Source organism: Pungitius pungitius, chromosome 9, assembly GCF_949316345.1.
Source record: "Pungitius pungitius chromosome 9, fPunPun2.1, whole genome shotgun sequence".
Lineage (NCBI taxonomy): Eukaryota > Metazoa > Chordata > Actinopteri > Perciformes > Gasterosteidae > Pungitius > Pungitius pungitius.
Window position 1 is genome coordinate 6,284,353 of NC_084908.1, and position 26,454 is coordinate 6,310,806.

The window sequence follows — 26,454 nt, forward strand, 5'->3', positions numbered from 1 at the left end:
CTCGGAGTCCTGGTCTCCCCTGTGTCCCAACGTGTGTCCATATATGCTTACACTGTGTTTTCCAAAGAAGCACGTGTGAAAATATTGATTAGTGTCAGTTGTACTTAGTAAATATTGAATTGTTATAAAAAAATGTGAGCTGTCGCACAGCGGTAAGGACAAACAAGTAAGTTGTCTCAAGCTCCATCAGCCATCTTCATCAGACATGAGGACAGCTCCCACAGCAACAGCTGTTTCATTGAAAGCTATTCCTTTATTAAAGATGGTCTTATCTGTCCTCCAAGGAAGACCTTACGATGCCGGTGAAAGTTGCTCAATGGGCTTTTAATTCATATTTTATGTCCAACAGGTATTTTATCCCACGAAATCTATTTTAAAGTGAAGCCGCTATAGCAGCGTCTGTCCACTAGATGACAGTGTGGAGCCTTTTAGTTCACAGCGGAGCGGATCTCCATATCAATAGACGTGCACGCTGCACAGTCAATATGCACATTTATATTAAGTCTCCAAATGGAATTATTAACTATTGCCCTTTTTATACGCCGTAACTAATACGATTGGTTGAGAACATTGAGGGACGACGACTCAGTTGAACAATGAACATTGTTAGATACATTAGATGCACGAGTCTGGATTTTTGTTTCATGAGATTACTACTCATTGTATTCATGTCCCTTCTTAGCCTCTTCTAGATGGGGACATGTCTGTTAGGGATAAATGTCTTCTGGCATCTAGTTGAGGTGCTTGATGGATTTATTGTGCTGTCCTTTTATTACAGTTTAAGGTGGAGGTATTTCCACTGATCTCCTAATCCCCACCAGTACCCGTGAAGCCCCCCCAGCAGCTGAGCTGTGACTGGAACAGAGGCCACAGCACTTTGTAAACCCCCCCCACACACACACACACACACACGCCACAACTGTGTTTCATACAGATCTGGCTGCACAGCTTGCTACATCTGTTCCAGGCAACTTACATTCTACCTTCTTTAGACGTTGATGCCAAAGGTCAAGTGCAATCAAAGATCCATTTAGGTCTTCTGCTGTTATAGCATCAAACACGAAACCCCGTGGAACATAATGCGAGGCAATGCATGAAACGTTGCTATCATAGCACCTACGAGCTATTGGGAAAGTGCAGCATTTAGCAGCTAATGAACACAGTAAATGTTCGGGTTTGTCTGGTGGCAGACGCACCACTGAAGAGGAAGGCTAAGTTTGACCTCTTCTACATGTGATAGAGTCCTCAAATATATATCTGAGCTTGCGTGGCCGCACTAAGCGGTGGTTAGCTAGCATGTGGTCAACTCAAATGTCACACAGTAGAAAGGATAAATCCCCTGACAGGGAACATAACATGTGTATCCGTGTGGCTGCGTCATGCAAACACATCCGAGCTGTCAGCGAGTGAAACACCAGATCAACACAGCTCAAACACATCTGGAAAGTTTATTCATTACAATCATCCGACGCTCACTGACAAACGTGATGTTTCAAGAGAAAAAACAAGGTTGGAGTTTGTAAAGTACTTCAGCTGCTGAGTCTATACATGTTTTTGTGTGTATATATATATATGGTTCCAGTCTACAGCAACGCGTACAGCGGCCCACTAGGAGGCTCGTCTACTGTTGGTCCCCATGTTAACGCAGTCAACAGATTACTGCGGCATTACATTATAAAAGTACTCAGCTCTACACAGAGCACCGCTAAAGAAAGCAAACACACAGGAATTAGTCCACATATCAGAGATGACCAAATAAATAGTACAATGTCGGGATCAGTGACACTCAAAGAGCCTGTGGAGGGTTCAGGATGCAAACAAATGACATCAAATACAAATAGCTTCAGTTAACATGATGTAAGGTTTGTTTGCTAATTTTTCAGCCAGGTTTTTGGCTGGGTTTGTATTTATCAATTCATGTGGACCAAAAACATACAGCAGCTCAAACTGAAACTGGGTTTTGCACCAAAGGACTCCCATGTGTGAGATGTAAAGACAAACCAAAATAATCAATGATCAATTTGGTCAGAGAGTCAAAACAATACAGACGTAGTTGAGTCGAAACATTAACAAGATTACAATCAGTAGCTTTATAAAGTGACATTTAGCATTCAGAGATAGACTTCATAATGAGAAGAGATCTACTTACAGAACGAGTAAGAAGGCTAATACACGAGAAGATCAATTACACAAAAGAGCTTGCGGAATTTAAGTAATTGTAATTAAACCAAGAGTTTATATCTTGCACCCCAAAGCAATGAGGTTCCGATTGTATACTGCAATATGACTTACTGTTGCAAGGTATAATCAAAGAATCAAAGTACAAGAATGGACAACAGAAAAATAAATCAAACAGACCTAACTTTTTTTCTTTGTTTTTTGTTTGAAATCAAACTATGATGAAAGCCAACAATCTCTCTAAACACACAAGTTGACATTCAAATGTGAATCCACGCTTCAAGCAGTAGCGTATCAAAGTGTAGTGTGGGAGGAGGGATCTGTGAAACATCTCTGCCGGCATTGGCCCTCAGAGGACAGCTGGCCAATAACGTAGCGGCAAAAGTTTGAGCCCCGAGCGTTTATCTGCACAGTGCAGGACGGTGTCATTAAAGGAGACAAACGGTCTGTCAGCTCGCGCCGTCCTCTAATGAGCAACGGCTTGCTGCTGAGCTGCTGTCTCTGAGGGGGACATTTCAAGACATTTTGTAGTGCTATTAGAGCATAAGGACCGTGCAGATATTCAAAATAGGAACAGATTCTTGCTGCTGGTGAAAGGCCTGTCACAAAGCGTTAGAAAACATTTTAGTTAAATATTGGAAATGTAGAGAATTTATGTTACAAAAATAGTTTTTTTTGGATGAGTGAATCTTTTTGTGTCACGGAACAGGATCATTTGGTAATGTGTCTGGGTTCTGTAAAACGGGAGAAAGCACAGGAATCGTGTAACACATGAACCTCCTCTGGTTTAAGGCAGGAGGCTGGGCGACATCTGTGGTGGCTTCTGATGCCATGGCAACGATCCTTTGACTCTGCGTTGCCATGGGAACTATTTCAGAGCAGCTGTCGATTCGTCATGAGCGCTCACAGTGTGTTAGGCATGACATGGCTGAAGTTTGGGAGGACAGTAAAAAGATTGTGGGCCCTGAGGAGAATCCAAAATCACTTCCTGTTTCCTGTCACAGCCTCCGAGCTGCTGAATCTATTGGATGCAGGTTTGGAGATTGAACCGGAGAACGTCTTTAACCTCTCGGTCTTTTGAGGGGGCATTTCTGAGAGGGCACTGCTTATTTCAGTGCAACATACCACATGGCAGAGCAAGCTGCTAGCTAGCACGACGATATAGCTACCACCGACATTTGCAAATAGTACATTAGATTATACGAGTACAAGAGGTGTTACAATCCTATTTAATATACTCAGCTCTGCCTTCCAGCTCTACGCACATCACTCACTTCTAATCACCACGACAGCAACACAGATCCATCACTTCATGGCTGAATGCTCAGTAACACACAGACACAAGTTGTGAGGTACTGAGGGGAAAAGCTGTCAGAACTAAGTCAGAGCTTCAGTCGTCCTCGGAGAGAGAACGCCTATCAACACATTCAGCCCCAGAGTGAGTTGTTTGCTTTGGTGCAAATTGGGGTGACGGTCCTCATAAGTTACAACGTTGCTTAACAAACGAAATGATTTTTGGGATTGTCTCAGTTCCCTCTCGGTGACACGCTCCCAAGATCCTGCCAGAGAGCAAACCCGTCTGGCTAGAAGGAAGCTTTTTGGGGGCACCTCTGACTTCTCCATCTTCGCCTGTGCAGGGACAAAAGAGCTTTCCAGCGAAAAGGTACCAACACTATGAAAGGTCAAAAAACAATTCCGTGAATTTACCAAATTAAAGTACCAGAGTTCCTATTCCCTGAACTTATTCCCCTGATTTTGCTGTTCTGATTGTCCCCTTTACGTGCTGCGGTAGGTCTTGATGATGTCTTTGATCTGCCTTCTGCAGATGGGACAGCAGGCGTTGGACATCTTCTTGAGTTTGAGGCCACAGATGTAGCACAGACACATGTGTCCACAGGCGTAGATGACCGTGTCCACCGCGTTCTCGTAACAGATGGAGCACTCGTCAGAACAAGGTCTTCCTGATGGAAACGTGGGGGACTTGGGCAGGCTGACTGGGGAATTTGGGGTTGTGCCTGTGGAGAAAATCAAATGATATATTTTTATCTCAGCCACAGAAAAACAATATTATATTCAATTCATTTATTTTGAACAGCCCAAAATCCCAATTTACAAATTTGAGGGCTACAGTTGGTAACATCATCTGCCCCGAAACTCCCTCATTGTCAAAAGAAAAACTCCCCAATAATTTGTTTTCCTGTCTTGATCAGAGAGTAAATAGAAGAAAATAAGTTGGAACTGCTGATGTTTTCTGCGATTGTAGAAACAATCAACCAACTCTGCACATTCTGTCCCTTAACTCGGCCAATGTGTTGGTTTGGGTCTCATGTGTCCCGTCTCTTTTCACCGTGGACCTCAAGCTTAGTGTTTGTTGGTTCTACTTAAGCAACAAAGGACTCGGAATAGGTTTAGGAAAAGGTTCTGGTTCAAATAAATCAATTTGTCAAATAAAAAGTATATTTGTTACGTAACAACTGAAGTACAGTAAAATAAGTAATGGTCTCCATGGTGACAGCTTTGCCTCCCGCATTAATCTTTCTGTCTTTAGACAGCGTCTCATACTAATGGCCTCAGATTGGAACTAGTTCAGACTTTCATTCAGCGTATTTGATCGGTTTAAGAGAAAATATATATTTTTATTATTACTCAGCCTTTCATTTGCAGTAATTACTTTTATTTATGACAAGTGACACCCATCTGGCGCTTATCACAGTAATCAATATGCTGCGTAATGACAAAGACAATGTTCCCAGCTAGCTGGATCCAGGGAGCAGCTGAGCTAGGCTTACATAGTCTTGTTCTCAACTAGTTCCCAGTTAAATGCTTTTGCCAAAACGAATAATGCTCAAAATTTCCAAAATCCAGAGTTTAAATTCTCATGGAAACATTCTGTAAATTTTCCGCTCCTTTGCAAACCTATAAGTCAGTTTACAGAATTAATAAATCTTAAAATATTTTTGTCTTCCTCTTCTTTCTTGAATGGTATAAACAGAACATTTTAGGACATATTCACAACTTCCTACTAGCCTTCACTAGTAAATTTTAATAATCGTTCAGATTCCAAAAAAACTCCATCTGTCCAAACGCATGAAAACAACACCCAACTTAGTGAATGAAGACATCTGCTCACTGTCCCATAATGGCTCCCACTGCATGCCCTTTTGGGGTGATTGATGCTGGGCCTCATATGCGGGAGTACCTACCCTCTGCTGAGCCGCAGTATGCGGCAGAGCACAGGCCTCCATTCAGCACCGGATCGGAGCTGCCACTGCCCAGGGCGCTGGGGGTGTGGGGAGAGGACGAGGGCGAGCTGGGGTTTGAGGTGGTCCGCGGATCCCTGAGGTGAGTGGAACCTAGTCGGAGAAGATCAAAGAAGGGATTAGAGGTCTAATTGATTCAGGAACCAGATGGCATAAATCTATGGTGTCTCTAAGTGACACTCCTGGGAACGGAGAGAATATTGTAATCGTAAAAGGATAGATCCCAATGCAGGCTGACATTGTGACAGGGGCAACCAATAGTTCAGAGAAGGAGACAAGGTCAGAGGGAGGTGTAGAACCCTGTGGGCTGAATAAGAAGAACAAATGCTCACTAAGCAGGTTAATCATGACTTCTTTAAAAGAAATGGCTCAAGGCGTTCCAGGCCATAGGGGTTCTCGTAGACAGACACTCTTTTACTGTTTTTCTTTCTTTCTTGTTTGGTTGGTCCACAAACAGGGAAGCAGAGCTCCACGGACTGTTTCTCCTTATCCAGGTGTTCCATTTAAGGTCACGTGAGAATAGAGGGAGCACATATTCATCACTGTTTTAGAGCAGTCCTGCATTCATTCTACCTCTACACAACGTTCGGGGAAACAAAATGGAATCCCGGGAATACGTTTAGACTACACATGTTGAAATGCCTGTGATGCCTAGAAAGAGAGATCAGGCTATTAGAGGCTACCAGGGGAGTAAAGAGATACATGACTAACAAAAGATGAACACGTGACTCTGAAGCCGCACTAATCAATATTTCCATACTAGGAGTGGATTAGTTGACTACGTGCAGTGTGAAGGGGGTCGCTCACTCGTTCGTACTTTGGTTGTAAATCATTTCTCTTTGGCAGCTAGTGAATAGTGAAAGACCAAAGAGCTGAAAGTGGATTAAAATGCACTACAATAGTAGATCGTTTGTGAGATCTCTCATATGGTTAAAAAAAAAAATTAATACAGCTTTGAAATGACCAATTTGGCCGGAAGGACAGTATTGTGCAAAGGGAAGAAGACACCAGTCTGCTGAAAGCAGCACCTACTGACACTCATCTTGTGGGATGCTCTGACATTTGACATTTTATAGTTTAACATCACAGGTAGGCCAGCGACACCAAAACACACAACACATTTAGATGCAAATGAGCTGTCTGGCAGAGCAAGCATGTTATCGCCAAGAATTCCCATCAAATGCTTTGCTGCGTCTTGCCGTAGCTGCAGATTACTTTAATTACCTTTCCCCAAGCTTGCTGTCAAAAATAGCACCCTAACTGATTCAGACATCAGCCGCTGTGTTCTCATTAGATATTGAACCATCCTATTTCAGGAACTGCTTTGTCTCAAAAAAGCGTTGCTCCACTGGGATGAATCATAATGAGGGACATTTCACGTGTCCCCATTGACACTGACCACCGACATCATGGTGAACGTCCCAGCAGACCTCTCCGCAGCCATCTGCACCAGCAGTCTGATCAATACTACTGATGCCGGGCCAGGAGCCGCTTCCCATACGGGGCCAAACAATATTGGTTCACTGGACCTGAGAGCAAATCAATTATGTTGTGTTATAACTCATCTTTGTGGTAGTAGTGTTTTTGTCATAGTTGGCGTGTCATCGAGTCGATCATATATCAGCAGCTGCTTGGCGGCATGTCACACTATCTTTGGTTTGTGAATCGGGGGGGTTGCCCTGATGCTCCTGGCAGCTCAAAGTGTGTATGATCGGCACTGTGTGTACAGTGTGTAACGTGAGGTCATCTACTATGATCTGCTCTCCACACATGTCTATGAGTAGATAAATGTCTATGAATGTCTATGAATAGATAAAAGATAAGCCACAGGTGTAAGCACAGGGGACACCATTGCTGGAGCTATTTCAATCAGAAAATGCTTTCCTTCCCTAAATAAGACCACTAGTGGTGGCAGCAGATTCTTATGCTGTAAACATGTTGTTCATGTTGTGAGAGTTCATGCTTTTACTTCCAATAGGTATAGTGGTCACATGAATTAGTTATGTAGGTAAAATTGGGTATGTTCGTTAAAATAACTATATCTCTATACTATGAACCATGAACCTTCCTCTGTGTGAAGGTCCTGTGTTTTAAGACTCGTCTCTTGACTTCTATACCTCTATTCCATTTTGGTGTCTTTTCGGTTTGAGTCTTACGATGCTTCAGCCACTTGATCCATCGTACTGACACCATCCTCACCAGAGCAATTACTGAGATTTAGGAAGGTTGCACAGGTCAAACAATCACCCAGGTTGAAGGTAGGTTTTGCCAGATTACTAAAAACTTTCTTTGTTGAAGTCACCGAAGTGATGGTTAATAATCCATTGTTGCACAGGAAAACCATCAACTACCAAAGCAAAGCCCAGGTTTGTGTCCTTCTACTCACTAGCCTCAAATATTAGCATCTCACTAGAAATGTGGGGAATATTACGTCTGAAAGATAATGTTAAGGATTGTGGGAAGCCTCCTGTGATCATAAACTTTTACCAACTTCCAACTCTGCAATTTCAGGTAATTGGGTTTCCTACCGCTCAAAGCTCCTTAACCCTACATGCCATTATTCACCCATTCATACCTTGATGACAGGTGCCACCATACACAGTCACCTTCCCACCAAGAACTAACATCCAAACACTTTAGTGGGCCATTTAGGGTTAAGTGTCCTACCCATGGCCACATCGACTTGGACTCTAGTGGAGCCAGGTATCAAACTCCTGATCCACTCATTAAAGGACAATCCTGATCTCCACTAAGTCACAGCCTCCTCTTTCACATTAGGTTTAAGCCTTTTGTGAGAGGAAGGTTCAGAATGTCTTCAGTGTTGTCTGGAGCTTTGTTGTTCCTCTCTAACCTCTGCTTTCCTTTTCCGCTGCCGTCAGTGAAGAATCGCAGGATGTATTTATGGATGCCTCTTCCTCCACGCACTCACTGAGACACCTTTGGAAACCTTTTTAAGAGCTGCATCCATCAACACTGTAGTCACAGCTATAGGACGACTTGGTGTTATGTGTTTTGCTCAAAGACAAAGAGGCCTAGACGAAGAGATTGACTGATTGAAGGCAAACCCTGCCTAGCTGTTCATGATGATGCTGATCATTCTTTGATAAAGACATCTAACACACATGTATAATACATCGAGTTTGCTTGATGGTTGGATTGTTTCTGAAAAAGCCTCCAACCACCTCCAACCACCATCAGGCAAGCAAAAGAAAAAGCCAATGTATATAGGAGGCTCTGAATTGAAGGGCCGCTGCTAGTGATTAGTATATCATTGTGAAAACCTACAAGGTGTTACTGCACTACTCAGGCTGAACCTTTAATCGGATGACTTGAGCCTCTCTCCCCAGCCTCCCTCCCTCTCTTTGTTCATCTCTCTCTGTTAATTCCCCTGACAGACGAGCAACTGCCATCCAGGGCAGCTGAGGCAGGATCTGTGCAGCCCAGCAGTGATTCCGACACTATATCAAACCGACCTCTGTCAACAGCTGCCCGTCTGGGGCCACATCTCTGCTGCTAACTACCTCAGCCATGCTTCCATTTTTAGCAAATATGGGAGGTATGCAGATGATGTGGGTGGCGATGGAGGGCTGGGGGCTTAGTATGTGTTTGTGTGTTGACTTCACATGCACCAGAAAGAAGAAAGGGAGAGGAGTGAAGGGGACCTTCAAGTGCTTGGCTTGGTGACGCTATACCCTCAGAGCGTAACCCAACTTCAACAATTCTGCCACATACCATCTCAAAATTACATATTACATCCGACCTGTGACGTGCGGCCACTGGAGGCAGGGGAGCCAGTGCCCCCCATGTCATCATGAATTGTAAAATATATACTGTATTTATCCACTGATCTGTGATAGAAGTGTAATTAGATTACAATCAATCCAATGATTATTATGGGCAATATCGCTGAATCTATTTTCCCGTACAAATACGGGGAAGCTTTGTGCAATCCTTCATAAACCCAGGTGAGCTGCTTGTGTTTTTGCTCAATTTGAGCATGTGCAATTAATGTCTCTTTATGTTACCAATGTAATGTTTGTACTGCTTCAGCTACAATCTTTCTAGCCTGCTTCAAGGTCCTGGAAGCGAACCTCCTGGAGAGACGGCAGATTGCAGCCGATCACTCTCTCTGCAGAGCGGATGACATGCTGCAGCCTGCCCTTGTCCTTGGCTGTGGCTGCAGCGTACCACAAGGTGATGGAGGAGCAGAGGATGGACTTGATGATGGCCGTGTAGAAGTGCACCATCATCGTCTTTGGCAGGTTGAACTTATTCAGCTGCCTCAGGAAGAACAACCTCTGCTGAACCTTCTTAGTGATGGAGCTGATGTTCAGCTCTCACTTAAAGTCCTGGGTGATGATGGAACCCAGGAAACGAGAGGCTGTATTTTATTGTCAATAATGTACTGTTCAAGTGTGTTGATGAACCTTATTGCTTATATAATACGGTTGTCCGTGACGTTATAAGTGAATAGCTGCCTTTCAGCACAACATAAGTTGTGGACACCAAACATTGTGTATTCAGCAACCTACAGAAAGTTTATATGCAACAAACAGACAGCATTGGGAACTTCCCGTGTGTTAGCCTAGCACCTAAAGTTGGTTGATGATTGGCAAGTAGATTAACATTAATGTGTGCTTCTCATTAATTCACATTGCTTATGGCGTCCACCTGAATGGTCTTCTTTGGCTTAAAGGTTCCCTAAATTGTTTGAGAAAGCTCGTATTTCTCAAATCTGCTCATTTGGGAAGTTTCCGGGCTATTTTTAGGTCATCGGCACTGAGCTAAAATCTGAAATGACTCTCAACGGTCGCCCAAAATCAAATTATCATTTTGATCACGGCACTGATATGCAACGCTCAGGTCAATGTAAACAAGTAATATTACATTATGGCTCAATTCAGTACACCCCATATACTCACTCAGAACGCTTGATTTCATCTACCCGTATTATAGAATAATGATTAAATTTATTAAAATTTCAATATTTGTGTTTTTGAATTATTTAATGTACCTAGAAATAATTGTAAAGTCTATCTGTGCAAAATATATGCTTTTTCTTACAAGTCGCTGCCTGTCATACGCACGTTCTGTATTCATGAGCGTTCTTTCTGCGCTAGGGGTAATCTCGAGATTGCCTGCAAAAGGCGGGTCTGAGAAGCACTTTAGCCAATGAGTGATTAAATAAAAAAATGTGTGACATTAAAATTTGGCCAATCAGCGTTCTTTACTAGATTCAGCCTGGGGCAACATTGGTTTGGCCCCCAATTTGCGTGTGCTCGTCAAGGCTACTGACGTGATGGACATATATGCTTCCTGCTACCAGCCAACAAAACCTCCGGAGGGACAATCCTCACTATTGATAATGATTACTTCATGCTTTATACAAGTAAGCGGCCTTGGTGAGGACTGCTTTATTTGCCTATCATGAAGCAGAAGCCCACTGGGGGAGCCAAGCTGTCAAGTTCAACATCCCTCACTCCCATCGAAAGGCATGGCTGTCATTCAGCTTCACAGAAGGTTAAATTGCTTTCCATTTAAAATAAAGCAATAGATCCAGAGCTGCATAAGAGACACTTCTATTTCAAAGCAGCTGCAAAGTAAAGATGAATATCCCCTTAGGGGGAATTATTAGATGTGCTCTGATAAGGAGATGTGCTCTCGACAAGTTTCATTGTTCGTCTTTTCCTGTGTTGTTGTGTTACCGAGGCTCTGAACACAGAAAAGACAGGTGGTCAGTTATGCACAAACAGGAAACTGTCATTTGAAACTAAAGCAGAAGATCTCTCTGAGTAACAGAGCGTGTAGGCAGTGTTGTGCCTGAACTCGTTCATATTTTGGGCGAACGTGAAATAAACGTACTGTATTAATGCCCGATGAACGTTACTGTGAACTCGTTCATTCTGCTGTCTATGAACGGAACGTTCTTTCAGGTTAACATCGTCCAATGGGGTGCCAGATTTCTATAGAAAACACACAGTAAACGCACCTTAATAAGTAGTGGAACAAACACCCAATCTGGCAACACCAGCCACCAGTGTCGCACCGCCGCTTGCGTCATCAAAAAAAAAAGAAATGCATGGAGGCGACAGCTGCGTGTAGCAAAGAAGCGGCATATAATTATTTAAATGAGTTTTATGAAGTTACTGACAAGATCGGTGAGGATGGGAGGAATCTGACCTTTCTTTGCAAACATTTGCACCTTAATGATAACTGTTGTGTTTTTATTCCTTATTTAAAAAAGACCATTCAAGCAGCATGTGTTTGAGAATGTACTGTAGGGGTGAACACTGCAGCTGCTGCTAGTGTGGAGTGAATGGACAGCAACATTAAAGCAACAAAGGGTAAATGCTGTCCCCTCAATGCTAATGTAAACCCTGGTTGGATAAGGATTCAAAATTGGATTTGAAGATTAAATCTGATGCATAGTTTCAGTGTTAAAACTGATAAAATAATTGCTGTCTGTGGTTCTGGGCTGTGGCAATAATTTTGAAAAATAATAGCTTGCAGCAACGTATGGAAAAAAAGAACTGAACTAGTTGGAACTGTGAACTTAGTTCAAATATTTAGAAGTTTGAACTATGAACTGAACTAGTTCATTTTAAAATTTGTGAACTGAACTTTGAACTAGTTCATGTAGAAAGTGAACTTTCCCAACACTGCGTGTTGGTATTTAGTTTTTGTTGCAAAAGAAAACAGGGTACGGTTTGCTTATGAAGCTAAAGACTACATCAAACACAACTGAATTGATGATTGGGGAAACCAACTTGCTAACTATGTCATTGATTGATCAGCTGATGAGCTGATTCACCACAATAGACCAGAAAGGACAACTACCCATGAAACAAAGCAACTGGAAGCAACTGGAATCAATAAAATGGAAATGTAGCGCAAAAGCAGAAAAAGGCCAGAAATGAAGGCTCAAGTAGACACGAAAACACTCCACATCAGCGGGTGAAAAGAGACAGGGTATGGGGCCACACTGATCCTTTGAGTTGAGTTGCTGCTGCTGTACATTGATGCTCACAGTCATTTGTATTGTCGTGGTTGTCACAGTCACTTTGTTGTCAAATGTTGTTATGTGGGTCAAGCTAACAAAGGGCAACATTAGCCCTTCGTGAACAGTGAATTTGCTTCCTCTTACATGCAAAGAGTTTGAAATAATTCTGTCAGGATTCAGCCTCATCTCAGGGGCCAACCAAGGTTTAACTCTGCGTGCAGTCTGCAGGGACGGCGACCGGTGGGGGGGAGCAGTGTTTGGGCGGGACACGGACATGAGGCCCGGGAGTAGGTGGCGGCAAAAGTTGTGGTGCCGGCAAGGCACGTTCCCCAAAACTGTTCAGAGGTTCTTGGTGGCCAGGGGGCCGAGAGGAGACGGAAAGTCAGCTGAGCGCTTCAGGGCCAGAACCGGTTCAAAGATCTCGCTGGCCAGGTCTCAAAAAGGAACTTTCTGGATATCTTTTGTGGTGGGTTCGTGCTGTGAGGATTCGTAACAGGCTCAAACCAAGATTTGAACTAAAAATTACTCTTATCACTCTTGAGCCAAAAGATTTTCTAGGCCTCTGCTCAAAAAAAAATCTGTGTGGCCATAGGGTTTATTTGAAAAACCTGAGTGTCATAATAAAAGGGAGCACTTGAGGTGAGGTTTTATCCAGATCCTTTAAATATGGGTAGATATATGTTTTAGGTGAAGACAAAAAAAAAAGCGCACTGCGCACTTCAGTAAAAAGAGTCAGGTTCGCTTTAAATAAAAAGCACTCAGGATGATTATCCCTTTGGAATTATAAAATGAAAGCTCAAAAACTCTTCCAGATCACAGCATAATATGTTGTTTGTGTTGTGTTTCTCTCTGCAAATGACTATTTTGACAAAGTGAAGGACACACTTTTAGAGATTATTTTAGTACAGACAGTTTAAAAGAAGATGTTGGTGTTTGGCCGCTAGCAAACACTTTTAATGGCAACATTAAAAAGGGACTTTTTTTTGTACAAATAAGGGTGGGCTTCATATCTATTGAATCTGCAGAACTATGTTTATTCTGTAGAAATCTTGATTGTGTGTTCAGCCCAAAGTAGGGCTGAGCTACGAATGTTGTCCAATTTTCATCATTTGAGTTGTGATATTTGGTCATAGAATTGTTGGGTGTTTTGGAGCATGTAAATACTGTATGGTATGTACTGTGTACTTGTAGCCCTTGTTCTGCTGTTGAATTTGATGTGCAAGATTACTATATTCTTTCATGATTAGTTTAGGTAAGAATATCAAAATGATTAGTTACTGGTGACGATATCAAAGTATACTGCTAACATACAAGTACTTGTTGAACTAAAATAAAGAAAAGAGATTATTTCCAGCATTCTTTTATTAAATGAATCAAACATAAAACAATAAAATAATGGTTGCACTAGGAACTGCAATTTTCTCTCCAACTATTTCATGAAATCAAGACAGAGAAGATGACGATGACTGAGGATGTCACCATACTAGAACATTTTTAGTTCATACCAACACCTGAGAAGTTTCCCAATTCTTGATACAAAAACTAAAAACTAATACTATACATTTTCAGAATTCGGCTTGGTACTAAAAAATCAATTCTCGTGACATCCTTCCTCTGGATTTTAAAATGGTAAATTACTCTTCCGGTAGTTCTCTTTTCTAGGCTTCCTACCGCTCAAAGCTCTTTAACCCTACATGTCATCATTCACCCATTCATACAGGTGCCACCATATCACCATACCACCATATCACCTGCCCATCAGTAACTAGCATTGAAACACTGTAGTGGGCCATTTGGAGCTAAGTGTCAGCGAAGCCGGGGATCGAACTCCTGATTCACCGGACAATCCTGATCTCCACTAAGTCACAGCCTCCTCTTTCACATTAGGTTTTAAGCCTTTTGTGAGAGGAAAGATCAGAATGTCTTCAGTGTTGTCTGGAGCTTTGTTGTTCCTCTCTAACCTGTTTCTAACCTCTGCTTTCCTTTTCCGCTGCCGTCAGTGAAGAATCGCAGGATGTATTTATGGATGCCTCTTCCTCCACGCACTCACTGAGACACCTTTGGAAAGGTTAAAACCTTTTTAAGAGCCGCATTAATTAAAGAACAGCTTTCCCAGCTGAACGTGCAACTTTGCAACTGTTGCATTTATAAAAACAGCAGTTGTTCAAAATGATCATTTTAAGGATGTCTCACATAAACCGTGTGTATATTTATTTGTGTCAGTTTGGCTTAAAAAGGATTTAGCCAACTTTATTCAGCAGACAAAAATGTCATTCAGAATGTTTTTCACATCATGTTGCAGCTCCCCCCCCCCGTCTACATACACATCTTGTAGGAAGGCATTATGCTTGGTAGACCAATACAAGTGTCCCCCCACTGAGACATCTTGTTGCCCCCTTCCCCCGGCAGCCTCTGTCCACCTCTGGGCACACTTCCTGTTTCTTATCTTCCTCGGTCCACAGAGCCTCGTCTTTTCTCTCGATTTCTATAAATGCGTCCAACTGCTTCCTGTGTGTAAATATTGTGTCTCCTTGGTGTTGCTCCTGGTCCCCGGCAGTAATTTCCAAACAAGGAGTCATGGTCGGTTTGCCCCGATTGGCATTCTGTCAGAGCGATCAACACTTAGCACAAATAGATTTTCAACCCTAGGAATTAAATAAATACAGCACATATCTAAGGGGTTTCAGCAGTGGTTTGCCGAGCCAAATGAAGATCGATATCCTGATCTGTGGGCTCTCGACCCATGATACATTGCTGGGCTCTAAGGACTGGGTTTTTCCAGCAGAAATGACTCTTTCACGTTGGATTATTCACAAGATAAAGCATGTGGTCTAAGAACTAAAGTGTGCTCATCGCTCCCTTTCAGACACACATGAGGCATATAAATCAACGTTAGGACTTTTCCATCTGATCCACTATTCCGTCCATCCATTTTGCGTCTTTCTTCACAAAAACTAAGTGCTTGGGATACTCCCATGGTCCTGAAGTTTGGCATGCTAGGATGTTCTTAATAATTGGGTTATATGTTTATATTCATCTAGAGTTTTTGTCAAATATAAAAATATAGTTCTGTATTTTCTGTGTTATACATATCTGTGTTTTAGTATAATTTTACAGATCGGTGTGTAATCCACATATATTCTCCCAGATTTTATTTTTTACATATCAAATTTCTGAACACAGTTGGCGTTAAGAGAAGGTCCAGGTGGAGAGATGGGTCAGACACAAGAACAATTTATTTTGTTGATGACAAAACAAGCCCCGTGTGTGTGATGTAAAATCTGTCATTTGTGCTGGAAGGTTTTTCCTAGAACCAACTGCACTCATTGAGACATTGAGCTGAATCATTCCAGTTGTGTTACACTTTAAAGTGTAGCACAACTGGAATGATTAAAGAACCATGACAGAGACATCTACCAGAACTACTCAGTAACAACATAGAAGAAAATAGAACTTTCTTTTGACTTCAGAGTGCTCATAAGCTTTATGTTATTCCGCTGTGTTTCTATAGGTGAGGAATTTTGTGTGAGGGCCACAAAGGCTCTCTCCATTAGTGGTTCCCAAACCGGAGGGAAGGCCCCCCTGGAGGTAACAAGTCAGGTCTTTCTGTGCTGCGATTTCTCATCAGTTATTGGCCGACATTGGAAGACACATGCAAAGCTGCTTTATGAGCCCGGTCAATTCATTTGTTGAGTTCAAACAAAAAAGTCCAACGTAAAACAGCTTTGGTTCCTTTATGGGAAGTGTAGAATCATGGTTTACTGAGTTGACAAAAATGATGAATTATGTTTGTCATTACTCACATCTCCACAGAAAAATTACCATTAGCATTAATGTTTATGCGGTTGATGAATTAAGTCCTCACTTAAATGTGGTTAAAAAAGTAAAACTAGGATGGACCCAGATAAAAAACACGGTAGAATCCAGAACCTTTTCAGTTTTAATATCTTAGCCTTTCCTGATTGATTTGAGTGCATTATTGAAACACTCCACTCCCCCTGAAATATTTTTGTCAAACTTTAATATTTAATTTGATTTCACTTACCCAGAATCTTGAGCTGAGTCACAGCCCCGTGGAGACCGAAGAACATCCAGAGCGGGCGGGAGTTGTCCACGCACACCTGCATCCCCACATTGGTGCCGTTGTGGCTGAGGATGACCTCCCCCCCCTGGTTGACAAGGAAGCCCAAGATGTCACTGCTCTGGAGAGGCGTCGGCACCCGACACACCGCCCAAAACTCCTTCCTGTCCACCAGAGCCTCCGGATTGTAGGGTAAGTCGCTGGGACGCAGCACCGCCGGGTCGCAGGACGTCACGCCGTAGGACAGCGAGCCCGAGCGGGCCGGGCTGGACTTGGTGACTTTGATGAAGACCGTCTCCCCGGTGCGCAGGGGCCGGTTGGTGAAGACCAGCGTGCGTTCGTCTCGCGCGTGCTCGGATCGCGCCACGGTCTGCTGGTCCAGAGTCTTGATGTGAGCGCCACGCAGCTGGTGGAAGTGGAGGTCGCTCTCCAGGGCGGATGGCAGCAGAGAGGACTGCTGGGAGTTGAGAGAGTTCTGAGGTATGGGGCAGGTGGAGGAAGAGGAGGAGGAGGCCAGGTGGAGGGTGTGCCGGTGGGAGTGATTGTGGCCGTTGCTTCCGTCCTCCTGCTGCAGGTTGAGGTCACACAGGCTGACGGACAGGCGGGAGTCGTCAGCCTCACGCCGGAGAGAGGAGGACCGCACTGTGGTGAAGGAGCGTGGGCGTAGGCAGTCTGGAGGAACAATCTCACTGTCTGCAAAGAGACGGAGACAGAAAGGTGCTTAATAGTGGTTATCTCAGAGTTGAGGCAGTGAAGTCTGCAGTCAGCTGGATCGCTGAATAGAGAGCAAACAATTCTCAGAAGATCTGATTAAATGATGAAAGAGAAAGAAAAGCCATTTGACTTACTTTGCGTGAGTTGGATGCCACGTACGCTAGTTCTAATTACTCATTTTGTCAGAAAGTGCGTTCAAAGATAAAAACAAAAAAGTAGTCAGGTGCTGCCATATTTGCACACAGCTGAATCATCTCCTGTGACTTTAGACAGAAAGTGCTCTATGGAGTCAGTCAATAAATGACTTTCCTCAAGCTAAATGAAGCACATGTGCATGTTTGCGCATTGGTTGCATTCCTTGCTGTCTATAATAAAGTATCACTTTACAGGGAGTCATTAATGTCATCCAATATGTATCACAATCACACAAATACAAACACATAAACCCGAGCTGAGCTGCCCGCAGGCTGCTTACATGTACCGGCGTTATGTATTTAGAATACAAATTGTGAATAACAGTATTCTGTTACAGTTACAATTTAAATGGATGGTATTTAGAATACAGTTATATTGTAATCAATGGATTACATGACGGTTACTTCTCTCTTTCACGAGTTTATTCAATCTCTAAAAAATGCGTTGACGCATTCCAAGTATTCTTCTTCAAATCTTTTTTCAACTTATTCTATTTCTTCCGCCGCACCTTTCAACTCCTTCACACTTTTAGCTATTAAAACCGTTCAAATATTAAAATCATCAGCTCGTTCACGGGAGGGGGGCTATGATTTTTCAGCTTTCTTGCTGTTATAATTGAATTTATATGAATTAAAATCAACAACTTTTTAAAACATGGTTTTCCAATGGAGTTCATTTTCAAATCCTCCCAAACCGCTTCAACTTTTTCTGCTTCGCCAATCTTACAGCTAAAGACACAACTGTAAAATGTTGACAAAAATCTGAACTATTTCATAAAAAAGAAAAAAGGCTTGTTGATATCTAATTTACTTGTTTCACTGATTATCGTTCATTAGTTTTTCAGGCCTTTTCTGAGATTTACATGGGTGTCTATGTAGAGAGATAGAGGGTGGACCAGCGTCAGAATCCGGTAAAAAGAATCTGGCACATTTGCCCTCATGGCCAGAATATTAACTTTTCAGGCTTCATTTTTGGATCAAAACGATGCCATGCTTGGGTATGGAATCCCACAGTTATTTACTTTTGGCCTGAGGAGCCCAAGAGTGAGACAAAGTCTGGTTCAAGCCCCATATGCTCCAATACAAATCAAAATCACATATCAATGGATACCCATCGTAGTTTTACTCCAGAGTACATTTGTTTGAGGTGTGGATTGGTTGCCTCTCTCTGCTCTTTGAGCAGCTGCTCCGTTGCCACGGATACTAACACACGCGATCCATGCATCTCTCCTTTACTTGCCCACTTTCTCTCTTCCTCCCTCTTTCTAGTTTTCGCTCTCTTTTCTCCCCCCCAATCCCATCATTTCAAAACAAACCAACCATGGAGGGGATTCTTACTGTAATGTTTGATGAGGCCTATCAATTAATAACTTCTTAGTTTGAATAACAAACATTCTGTCTCCCAACCCCCCCATTCCCAATTTCATCCTTTCAAAATAAAATCCTCAATGAGTATCTGTACCTTAACCATGAAGCTTAGAATGAAGTTGTTATTTTGAACAAGCTCTTTCAAATACTAGTACAAAGACTACTAATATTACTAGTACTACTAGTAGTACTTCTACAACTGATACTACCATTATTAATACTACTAGTATTTCAACTTCTATTATTTCTAAAAAGACGCTTTCTACTACTACTACTATTAGACTAGAAATACTATTACTACCAGTAGTAAATAAACTGCAACTGATATTAATACTCTTACTACTATAACATGTACTAATATTTGTACTACTACCTATGAAACTCACTATCAATACTAGTTTTTCTATTGCTATTAATACTACAACTACTACTAATTACTACAAATACCACTATGAATAATAGCAGTATTTTCTACTGCTATTGATACTATTACTTCTTTTACTGTTATTACAACTAGTACCACAATTACAACTATAACTACTACTACTACTAATATTACTACAAGAAATACATTTTTTTATTCTTCTCAGCTGTTGTCGGCTTTCAGTTTCTGCAATTTTTATATTTTCATCAGTTTATTGAAATTCGTATAGAGCTTCTGCTATGTATGTTTTCCGCCGTATTTTCAGCACTTTGTATTTCATTTCAGCTTCTCCCCTATCTGTATTTTTTGCAATTCTTTAAAATTAATTTCAACTTTTCTTATATCTGTATTTTTAGCAATGTTCAGAATTAATTTAAGCTGTATTATATTTTTTAATTTCTTTATTTTGAGCAATTTTCTGAAATTCATTTTTCAATTCAATTTCAGCTTTTAGCATTCCAACTCATTTTCAGCAGGAAAAGCATTTTCTAGTCGGATCCAAAACAGCTCGCTAAGAACTTTGTCTGTGGGGTCAATTGTTTTGTTACATCCAAACTTAAATAAAAGTGAAAAGGATGCGTTTGAGGAAGCTGTCACTCATGATGACACGCCCCCCCCAATTAATGTCCCGCCCCTTCACGCCACATCAGGGTCAAAAGTCTGAATGTGAAAAAAAAGATCAGAACGCAATAAGCAGATTTAAAGGTGAAAATAGTTATTTGAATGCAAAAACATAAAATCTTTAACCGAAGAATATAATACAGTGAATATCAAAAACTGTCAGGTTCACATTTGATTTTCAAATAAACATAACATTTGACCAATTGTAAACCAATTTAAAATTGGGACCAAAGAAGTATTATTTGTGAATACCGTAGAGTCATTCAAAAACTCCACATCTTAACCACTTTTCTGATTCCATCTACTATTCCCTTCTACTATCAGTCCGCCGACCGTCTCACGCTCAATAAAAACACAGCCAGCACCAACAAAACCACCAACATCTGACATTTCCGTGTTTCCGTGCCATTTCTTCAGACAGAGACTTGCTGAAGGGAGGCCTTAAGTTAAGTACATATAGCTTAATGTGGCTCTGGGAAGGCCTCTCCCTTGGGGATACAGAGAGCAGCAGGCATGCTAACGGCTTAGCCGAACAACTCATCGGGATGCGGAGGCAGTGGCGGCCTACTCTCTCAGATTTATCGGGGGGGATTGGAAATACACCACCAAACAAAACTGTTTGTGTGTGCGTTTTCCAGAGACGGATTCCTCTGCTGCTCATCGCTCCATCCTATTGGATTACGAGTGGACAGATTTTGTTGCAATACCTCCGGGACACGAAGGAGAACAGGAGCTGCGGAGAGGATGATAACATGTCGTAAAGCCAGGAAGGCGGAGGTGACAATGCTGGATTTATGTCGAAAGGAGTCGGGAAAGGCGCAAATCAGGGCTCTCTCTGTGTGTGTAACTCGGACTCATAAGTCCAACACAGACTGTATGAACATAAACAGTAAACGGATTTCTTCCAAAATACCTCAAAAGAAGGTTCACCGAGAGTTAATGTTCCTTTTTTACATCATCTCCCTTTCCTCTTCCTAGCTCACTTTTGAAAGAAAAGCCATTTACAAGCCTTATTGGTTTGTGTGCCACTTGTTCTTCTTTTGCTACTTTATTCCTCAAAGGCTGGTGAGATGGAAGCACTGAATATGTTGTTAGCCTCCAGCACAGAATGATGACTGAAACCACAGTAGAACATTGACCATGCATTTGAAAAAGATTGTGTGTGTATCTGTTTGTGAGCGCACCATCTGCTGCTCGCTAACCATGCTGCACCTGCGCCTTTAGCTAATACAATCCTTTTGTCTCATTGGTCCCTTTTAAATCCGCCACTCACAGATCCTTCCTCCCATTGGCCAAGGACAGTTTCTCACTATGAAAGCAGCTTTAAACATGCATGCGTGCGTGCCTGTGTGTGTGTGTGTGTGTGTCATGTAGGAGGATATTGTAATGGGGCCATTGAAGATGCAGCTGCTGACACTGTGAGCCTGGGAGAGGAGGAGGGGGATTCATCACCTGATTCTTCACTTTCGATTGAATTTCCAACCAAATCGAGCACCTGTTGGGGTGAACCATTAATTTGTTCATGCAGAGGAGTGTGCTAACTATGGGTTAGCCCGTTTGGGATGCCTCTTTTTCTGATCTTGGAGCATGTTTTGATTTGAATAATTAAGCACCTGTTGGACTAATCCATTGTCTATACATGGAAAGGGAGGGGGGGCGGCATGTCCATCTTGGCCCTCACGCATTGGCTCCCGCTGTAATTGTTTTTTATTATGGAATAGCCACAAAGCCGGCTAACTGGGGCTGTGCATGGGGGGGGTGGATAGTTGCACAGGCTGGCTTAGTGGCTTTGCTGGCCTGAGCAGTGGGAACACACAAACAGTATCGGAGCGGGAGGGTGTGGGGGGGATTTACTCTCACGCACGCAATCTATTTCACAGGGCTTATCTTCATCCGTATGCTTTGGAGGGTGTCATCTGATGTCGGCAAAGGTGAAGGGAAAGAAAGACTAGGAAGAGCAAACGAAAAGAGGGAAGGAAGAGATTGTCAGAAGGGAGGACAGAAAATGCACCGGGAATTGTTCAGATGAGCTTGGAAGGAAGATCCTGGAGGCGGAAATCCAGTGAGATATGAAGAGCAAGGAGTCAAAGAGACCAAAGAGAAAGCGCATAGCTTATAGACCGACCGAGAGAATGAGAGGCTAAGATATAATATGGCTAAGAGAGAGAGAGAGGGAGAGAGGCGGAGTCAGAGAGGCCTTTGTGCTAGATGTTTGGGATGTTCTTTATTCCCTGGCGCTGGCCCAATCCTTAAATCGGCCTGGGCGGGTTTGAACCCATGGCTTTTGGAAAGAGCAGCAGGCTCCTGAGGCGACACATGGCCATAACAAAGAGCCAGGCAAAATGCCCGGTAAGTCACAAAAGCTCTATCCCTTAGGTCATCTGCAGAATCCAGCATGTGCCTGGGCCCCTCCCCCCATCGCCTCTACCAATCAGCATGCCATACCCCAGCGTTAATAACCTCCATCATACGGTTCTTATATAATGAAGCACCTTTGTTTTATTCCTGTGCTCAAGCACAAAGGCTCATATGAGGTGGACGACCCTCTCAACACATGCGTGTCCACCCCTTTGCTGTCATTCTGAAAGCTGCAATAATGTCCTTCTATCCACTGGGGCTTCCCAATGGATAGAAGCCCCTGAAGTGACTGTCTCAGGCAGGGGGCAGTAAATATGGAGTTGACTCCCCTGGAGCTTCGTCACAAGGCCAGACACTGAATCTTAGCTCAACGTCCCTGGTAAGAGAACTTCTTGAGCATGGGAAAGACACACTGAGATGAGGAAACACAAGGAACAGAAAATAAATATTGATACGGTACCCATTAAAAGTCATCTTTTGAATTAAGTTCAAAGTGGAATTATTCTGCTCATGACTTTTGATACCTCTTCTTCAGAGGTATTCAGTGAGCTGGGGAATCCAGCCGAGGAAAAGTAACTTCAAAGTCAAACAAATCCAGTTTATTCTTCTTGGCCTTCAGAACGCTCTGACCAACATGCGTCATAAATGATATGAAGCCAACTGAAGCCAAGGAACAAATTTGCTGTGTTTGATGCCTACAGATCATTAAAACACTAAGCTACATTTCCTAAATGAGTACAGAAAAGGCAGGTTTTACGCCATCTTTCCTGCTTTGTGTGTTGTTGTTGGAGGGTCTGCGTGAAGAGTCCGGGCTTGTATATAAGTGCTGCTATTAACTGGGAGGCTGTTCTGCCAAGTCAAACATCACCGCTAGTCGAGTACGCAAAATAATCAAATCATTTCACTGAAAAGTAATGGGTTTCTCGTAGAAGAATGGGAACCCTGGTTCGTCTCTCTCTCTGAGCTGGATAACACAATCCTAATAGACTTCTGACTTCATGTTCCTGGAGTCCTTGGAGAGCAGAAAGAACATTGTATGAGAGACTATTTAACCAAACAGTTGGACTTCTTCCGCTCTACCATAGACCTGTTTTGGTCTTCATTAGGGGGGCGTTGATGGGGTGATAGCAGGTCAGCAGTAGATGACAAATAGAGGTGGTGTATATCATCTAAAAACTGGGAACCTGAAGAGTAATTTGAGCAGCGTGTATGTATTGTGTGTAATAAACATATTCAAATGTTTGGAGTGTGATTGTGATTCTAATAATTGCATCGATTTTTGGATTGATACCATTTTTTGCCAATACAGGCTGTAATCATGCTAGAGGTCACAACAGGTTATTATAGCAAGGTTAATGTTCTCGCTATGTAAAGAGCCTCCCCCAGTCAAACACAATAAGTGTAATTCAAGACTGTTGAGACCTATTATGCAAAAATGTTCAATTACAGAATTTTTGAAAAGGTGAAAATAACACATTTATACTGCATGCAAACTGCATCTGATCCCCATAAAATGAGCATGTAGATAGAGGGAGACTTTGGAAAACAATACAACCCATTTTAGCTGAGACGTGAGAGGAACCCTTCAAAAATCACCAGAATGTATCCTCACATTGGAATGTTATTCAGGGCCTCTCTAGATAAGCTAGCATGATATGGTTGGAACCCATAAATGCCATAATATAGGTTTACTACGGTTTAAAAACAGACAGTTAAAGTCTCTGAAAGACAGAATTCTATGAGTGTTATAATGGTGATCCAAATGTCATTGCATTCTGCTCTGTTACTGCAGGGTGAAACCTGCCAATCAGGACTATCTCAAATTCACACAGTGCAGGAACTACTTGTAAATCCAATTTGGGGTTAGGTGTCTTGCCCAGGGACACATGGACATGGACACGTTTGACAAGTTTGAACCACGCTGTAACTCTAAACCACAGAAGCTCCTGCAATAAACAGAAGACCAGGTTTCTGGTGCCGAATGCAGAGATAAGTCAAAGAAAGAGCACATATGTAAGAAACACGCATTGTACTGAAATTGTATTGTAGTGCTCTGCCAATCACAACAGCAAACACTCTGGCTTCCTGGTCCTACAACGGGACCTCATTCACCTGTCAAGACCTAAAGTGTCATTTAATGCATCACCTGAGGAGAGGCGCTTATGACATAGCAGACTTCAGTGACTTCCCCACACAGCGCATCTCTGATGAGCACAGATTCCTCTTCCAGAAGATATTTTTAATAAGGAACTGCTGCATTCTTTGACTGTCTCGTTGAGAGGTGTCAGTGTCCTGGAGAGTTTGCAATCTGACTGTGATCTCCCGTCTTTCACTGAAGTCCCACACCGGGCCCCTCTTGACTAAAGCTCCTATGTGACTGACTCATAGCATTAACAGCTGGAATTACTCAGGAACTCACCCGCCTTCCTCGTGTCCAATGAAGTTCTTCGGTGCACATGATGTGTGTGTATGAAAAAAAGGGTAATACATAATTAGCAGTCACTTGTTTGTGGTGTGTCCACAAACAAGTGACTGCTAATTATGTATTACCCTTTTTTTTCTACCACTAACCATTGTACGCAAACATTGGACATGAGACTGAGTAGTTCATTACAACATTCATTGGGATACCTTCTCAAAAACTGAAACCGCCTTCAGAAGACAGTTGGCCAATGCCTGTCAGTTGATTCACTGTTTTTAGAGGGTTCAAAGTAGGCCAAGTAAACCAAGAACTGAGGAGGACAAACAGCACGTGGATCAAGACAGGCAGTCTAACTAATACATTGGCAAAGCTTCCATCATTTTTCTTTTGGAGTGTTAAAGTATGTTAGGATTAGGCCTTATAGAAATAGACAGCAGTTTCTGTTCGGGCCTTTTTAAGAAGGAACATTTAACTGAATGTGTTACTAGTATGTTTTGTTCAAGTTTAATTATTCTTAAGACAAGCTGTTCTTCCACTGTTTTCCCCCCACAAATAAGTCAAAAGCTGCTTATGTAAAGGGCCCGGTTTTTGGAAGTCACATAATTTGTTCTGTCTCAGCTTCAGTAGCAGAATGGAAGATGGGAGGGGACACTCTTATTTCTTATCATCATGCTCACTCCTGCTACCCCATTTCCGCCATATAGGATGGATCATCCTAGTGAATCCTCTGCGGTTGGATTATCACATGATGAAGCTTTTATTTCAATCTTTCTACATCAACGCCACTTGAAATGTTGCCCGAGGTCATCCTTCGCTATCTTACTTCAGCTCTGACCTCAGAGCTGCCTCCGGATGCTGTCCCACGCAAAATGTTCGCTCTGAACACATGCTAACATATAAAAATGATCAATATCGTCATAGAAAATGCTGGACAAACAGGAGTAGTGGCATTTATGAAGTAAAAGTTGACTGGAACTAGGGGAGCGGTAAAAGGAGTCGTACTTCCATCCTTGGCTGCACTAGTCACGTTGGTGTTTCCTTGGGCACCTAACTCCACTTAAGGGGTGTGAATGGATATGAATGTTAGTTAGTCCTGATGGACAGATGGATTTTTTACATGGTCTGAAGGGTGAACGACATGGAAGAATAGAAAAGGACTATACTATTACACTCCATTTACCATTTATACCTCAGTCTATCTAGGGACATTCATCTATAAAGTAGTCCTCTTCATTCATTGAATGGCAAGCAGACAGATGGCTTTAGAACAATATAAGACAGATAAATCTACATTGCTGAAGAAACTCACTAATGCTGAAATAATTGTGAAAACTTTTTTTATGTTATCAACCAGAGCTTACTTGTCCAAGAGGAACGTGTGGTTATCTATATGTTTAATGTTGATGATACACAGCTCAGGTGGCATTCTTGGTGGCATCGCCAAATGGTGTTAAACTTAAGTCAAAGCATTTGTAACAGAACATTTAGTTCTTAGATGGCTATTTAGGATTGACAAAAATGCTTGGATTTACCATTCTCTTGTTTTATGTTCTAAATGGTTTATTATGGTTGAAATGCACTTATTGTAAGTCACTTTAGATAAAAGCTTCAGGTAAATGACATGTAATGTAAATGCACACCGGCGGAAAGTAGAAATGGACGCTTCTCAAATACCAGATAAAATAAGGAGTGAAAGCAAGAGGAAGGCCTCAGATGTGGCGGCCCAATCCGAGGATAGGGAAAGGTTCACGAAGTGCTGCCCCAGAAACGTGATGCACAGAGCTGACACAATTGGCCATTCAACGCCACAAAGGGACGTGTCTAGTCTGGATAA

General features: G+C 42.3%; 1 protein-coding gene across 1 annotated transcript in view; it reads right to left on the reverse strand.

Moving 5' to 3' along the window:
- Nucleotides 1-1,429: 1,429 nt before the first annotated feature.
- Nucleotides 1,430-26,454, reverse strand: part of neurl1aa (neuralized E3 ubiquitin protein ligase 1Aa) — a 36,932-nt gene continuing 11,907 nt past the window's right edge. Inside the window, exons 4-6 of the mRNA XM_037472833.2 lie at nucleotides 16,484-17,212; nucleotides 5,382-5,531; nucleotides 1,430-4,193 (exon numbers count right to left, since the gene is read on the reverse strand). Of these exons, the coding sequence (XP_037328730.2) occupies nucleotides 3,955-4,193; nucleotides 5,382-5,531; nucleotides 16,484-17,212 (1,118 nt within the window). The 3' untranslated portion in view covers nucleotides 1,430-3,954. The remainder of the gene's footprint in view (nucleotides 4,194-5,381; nucleotides 5,532-16,483; nucleotides 17,213-26,454) is intronic.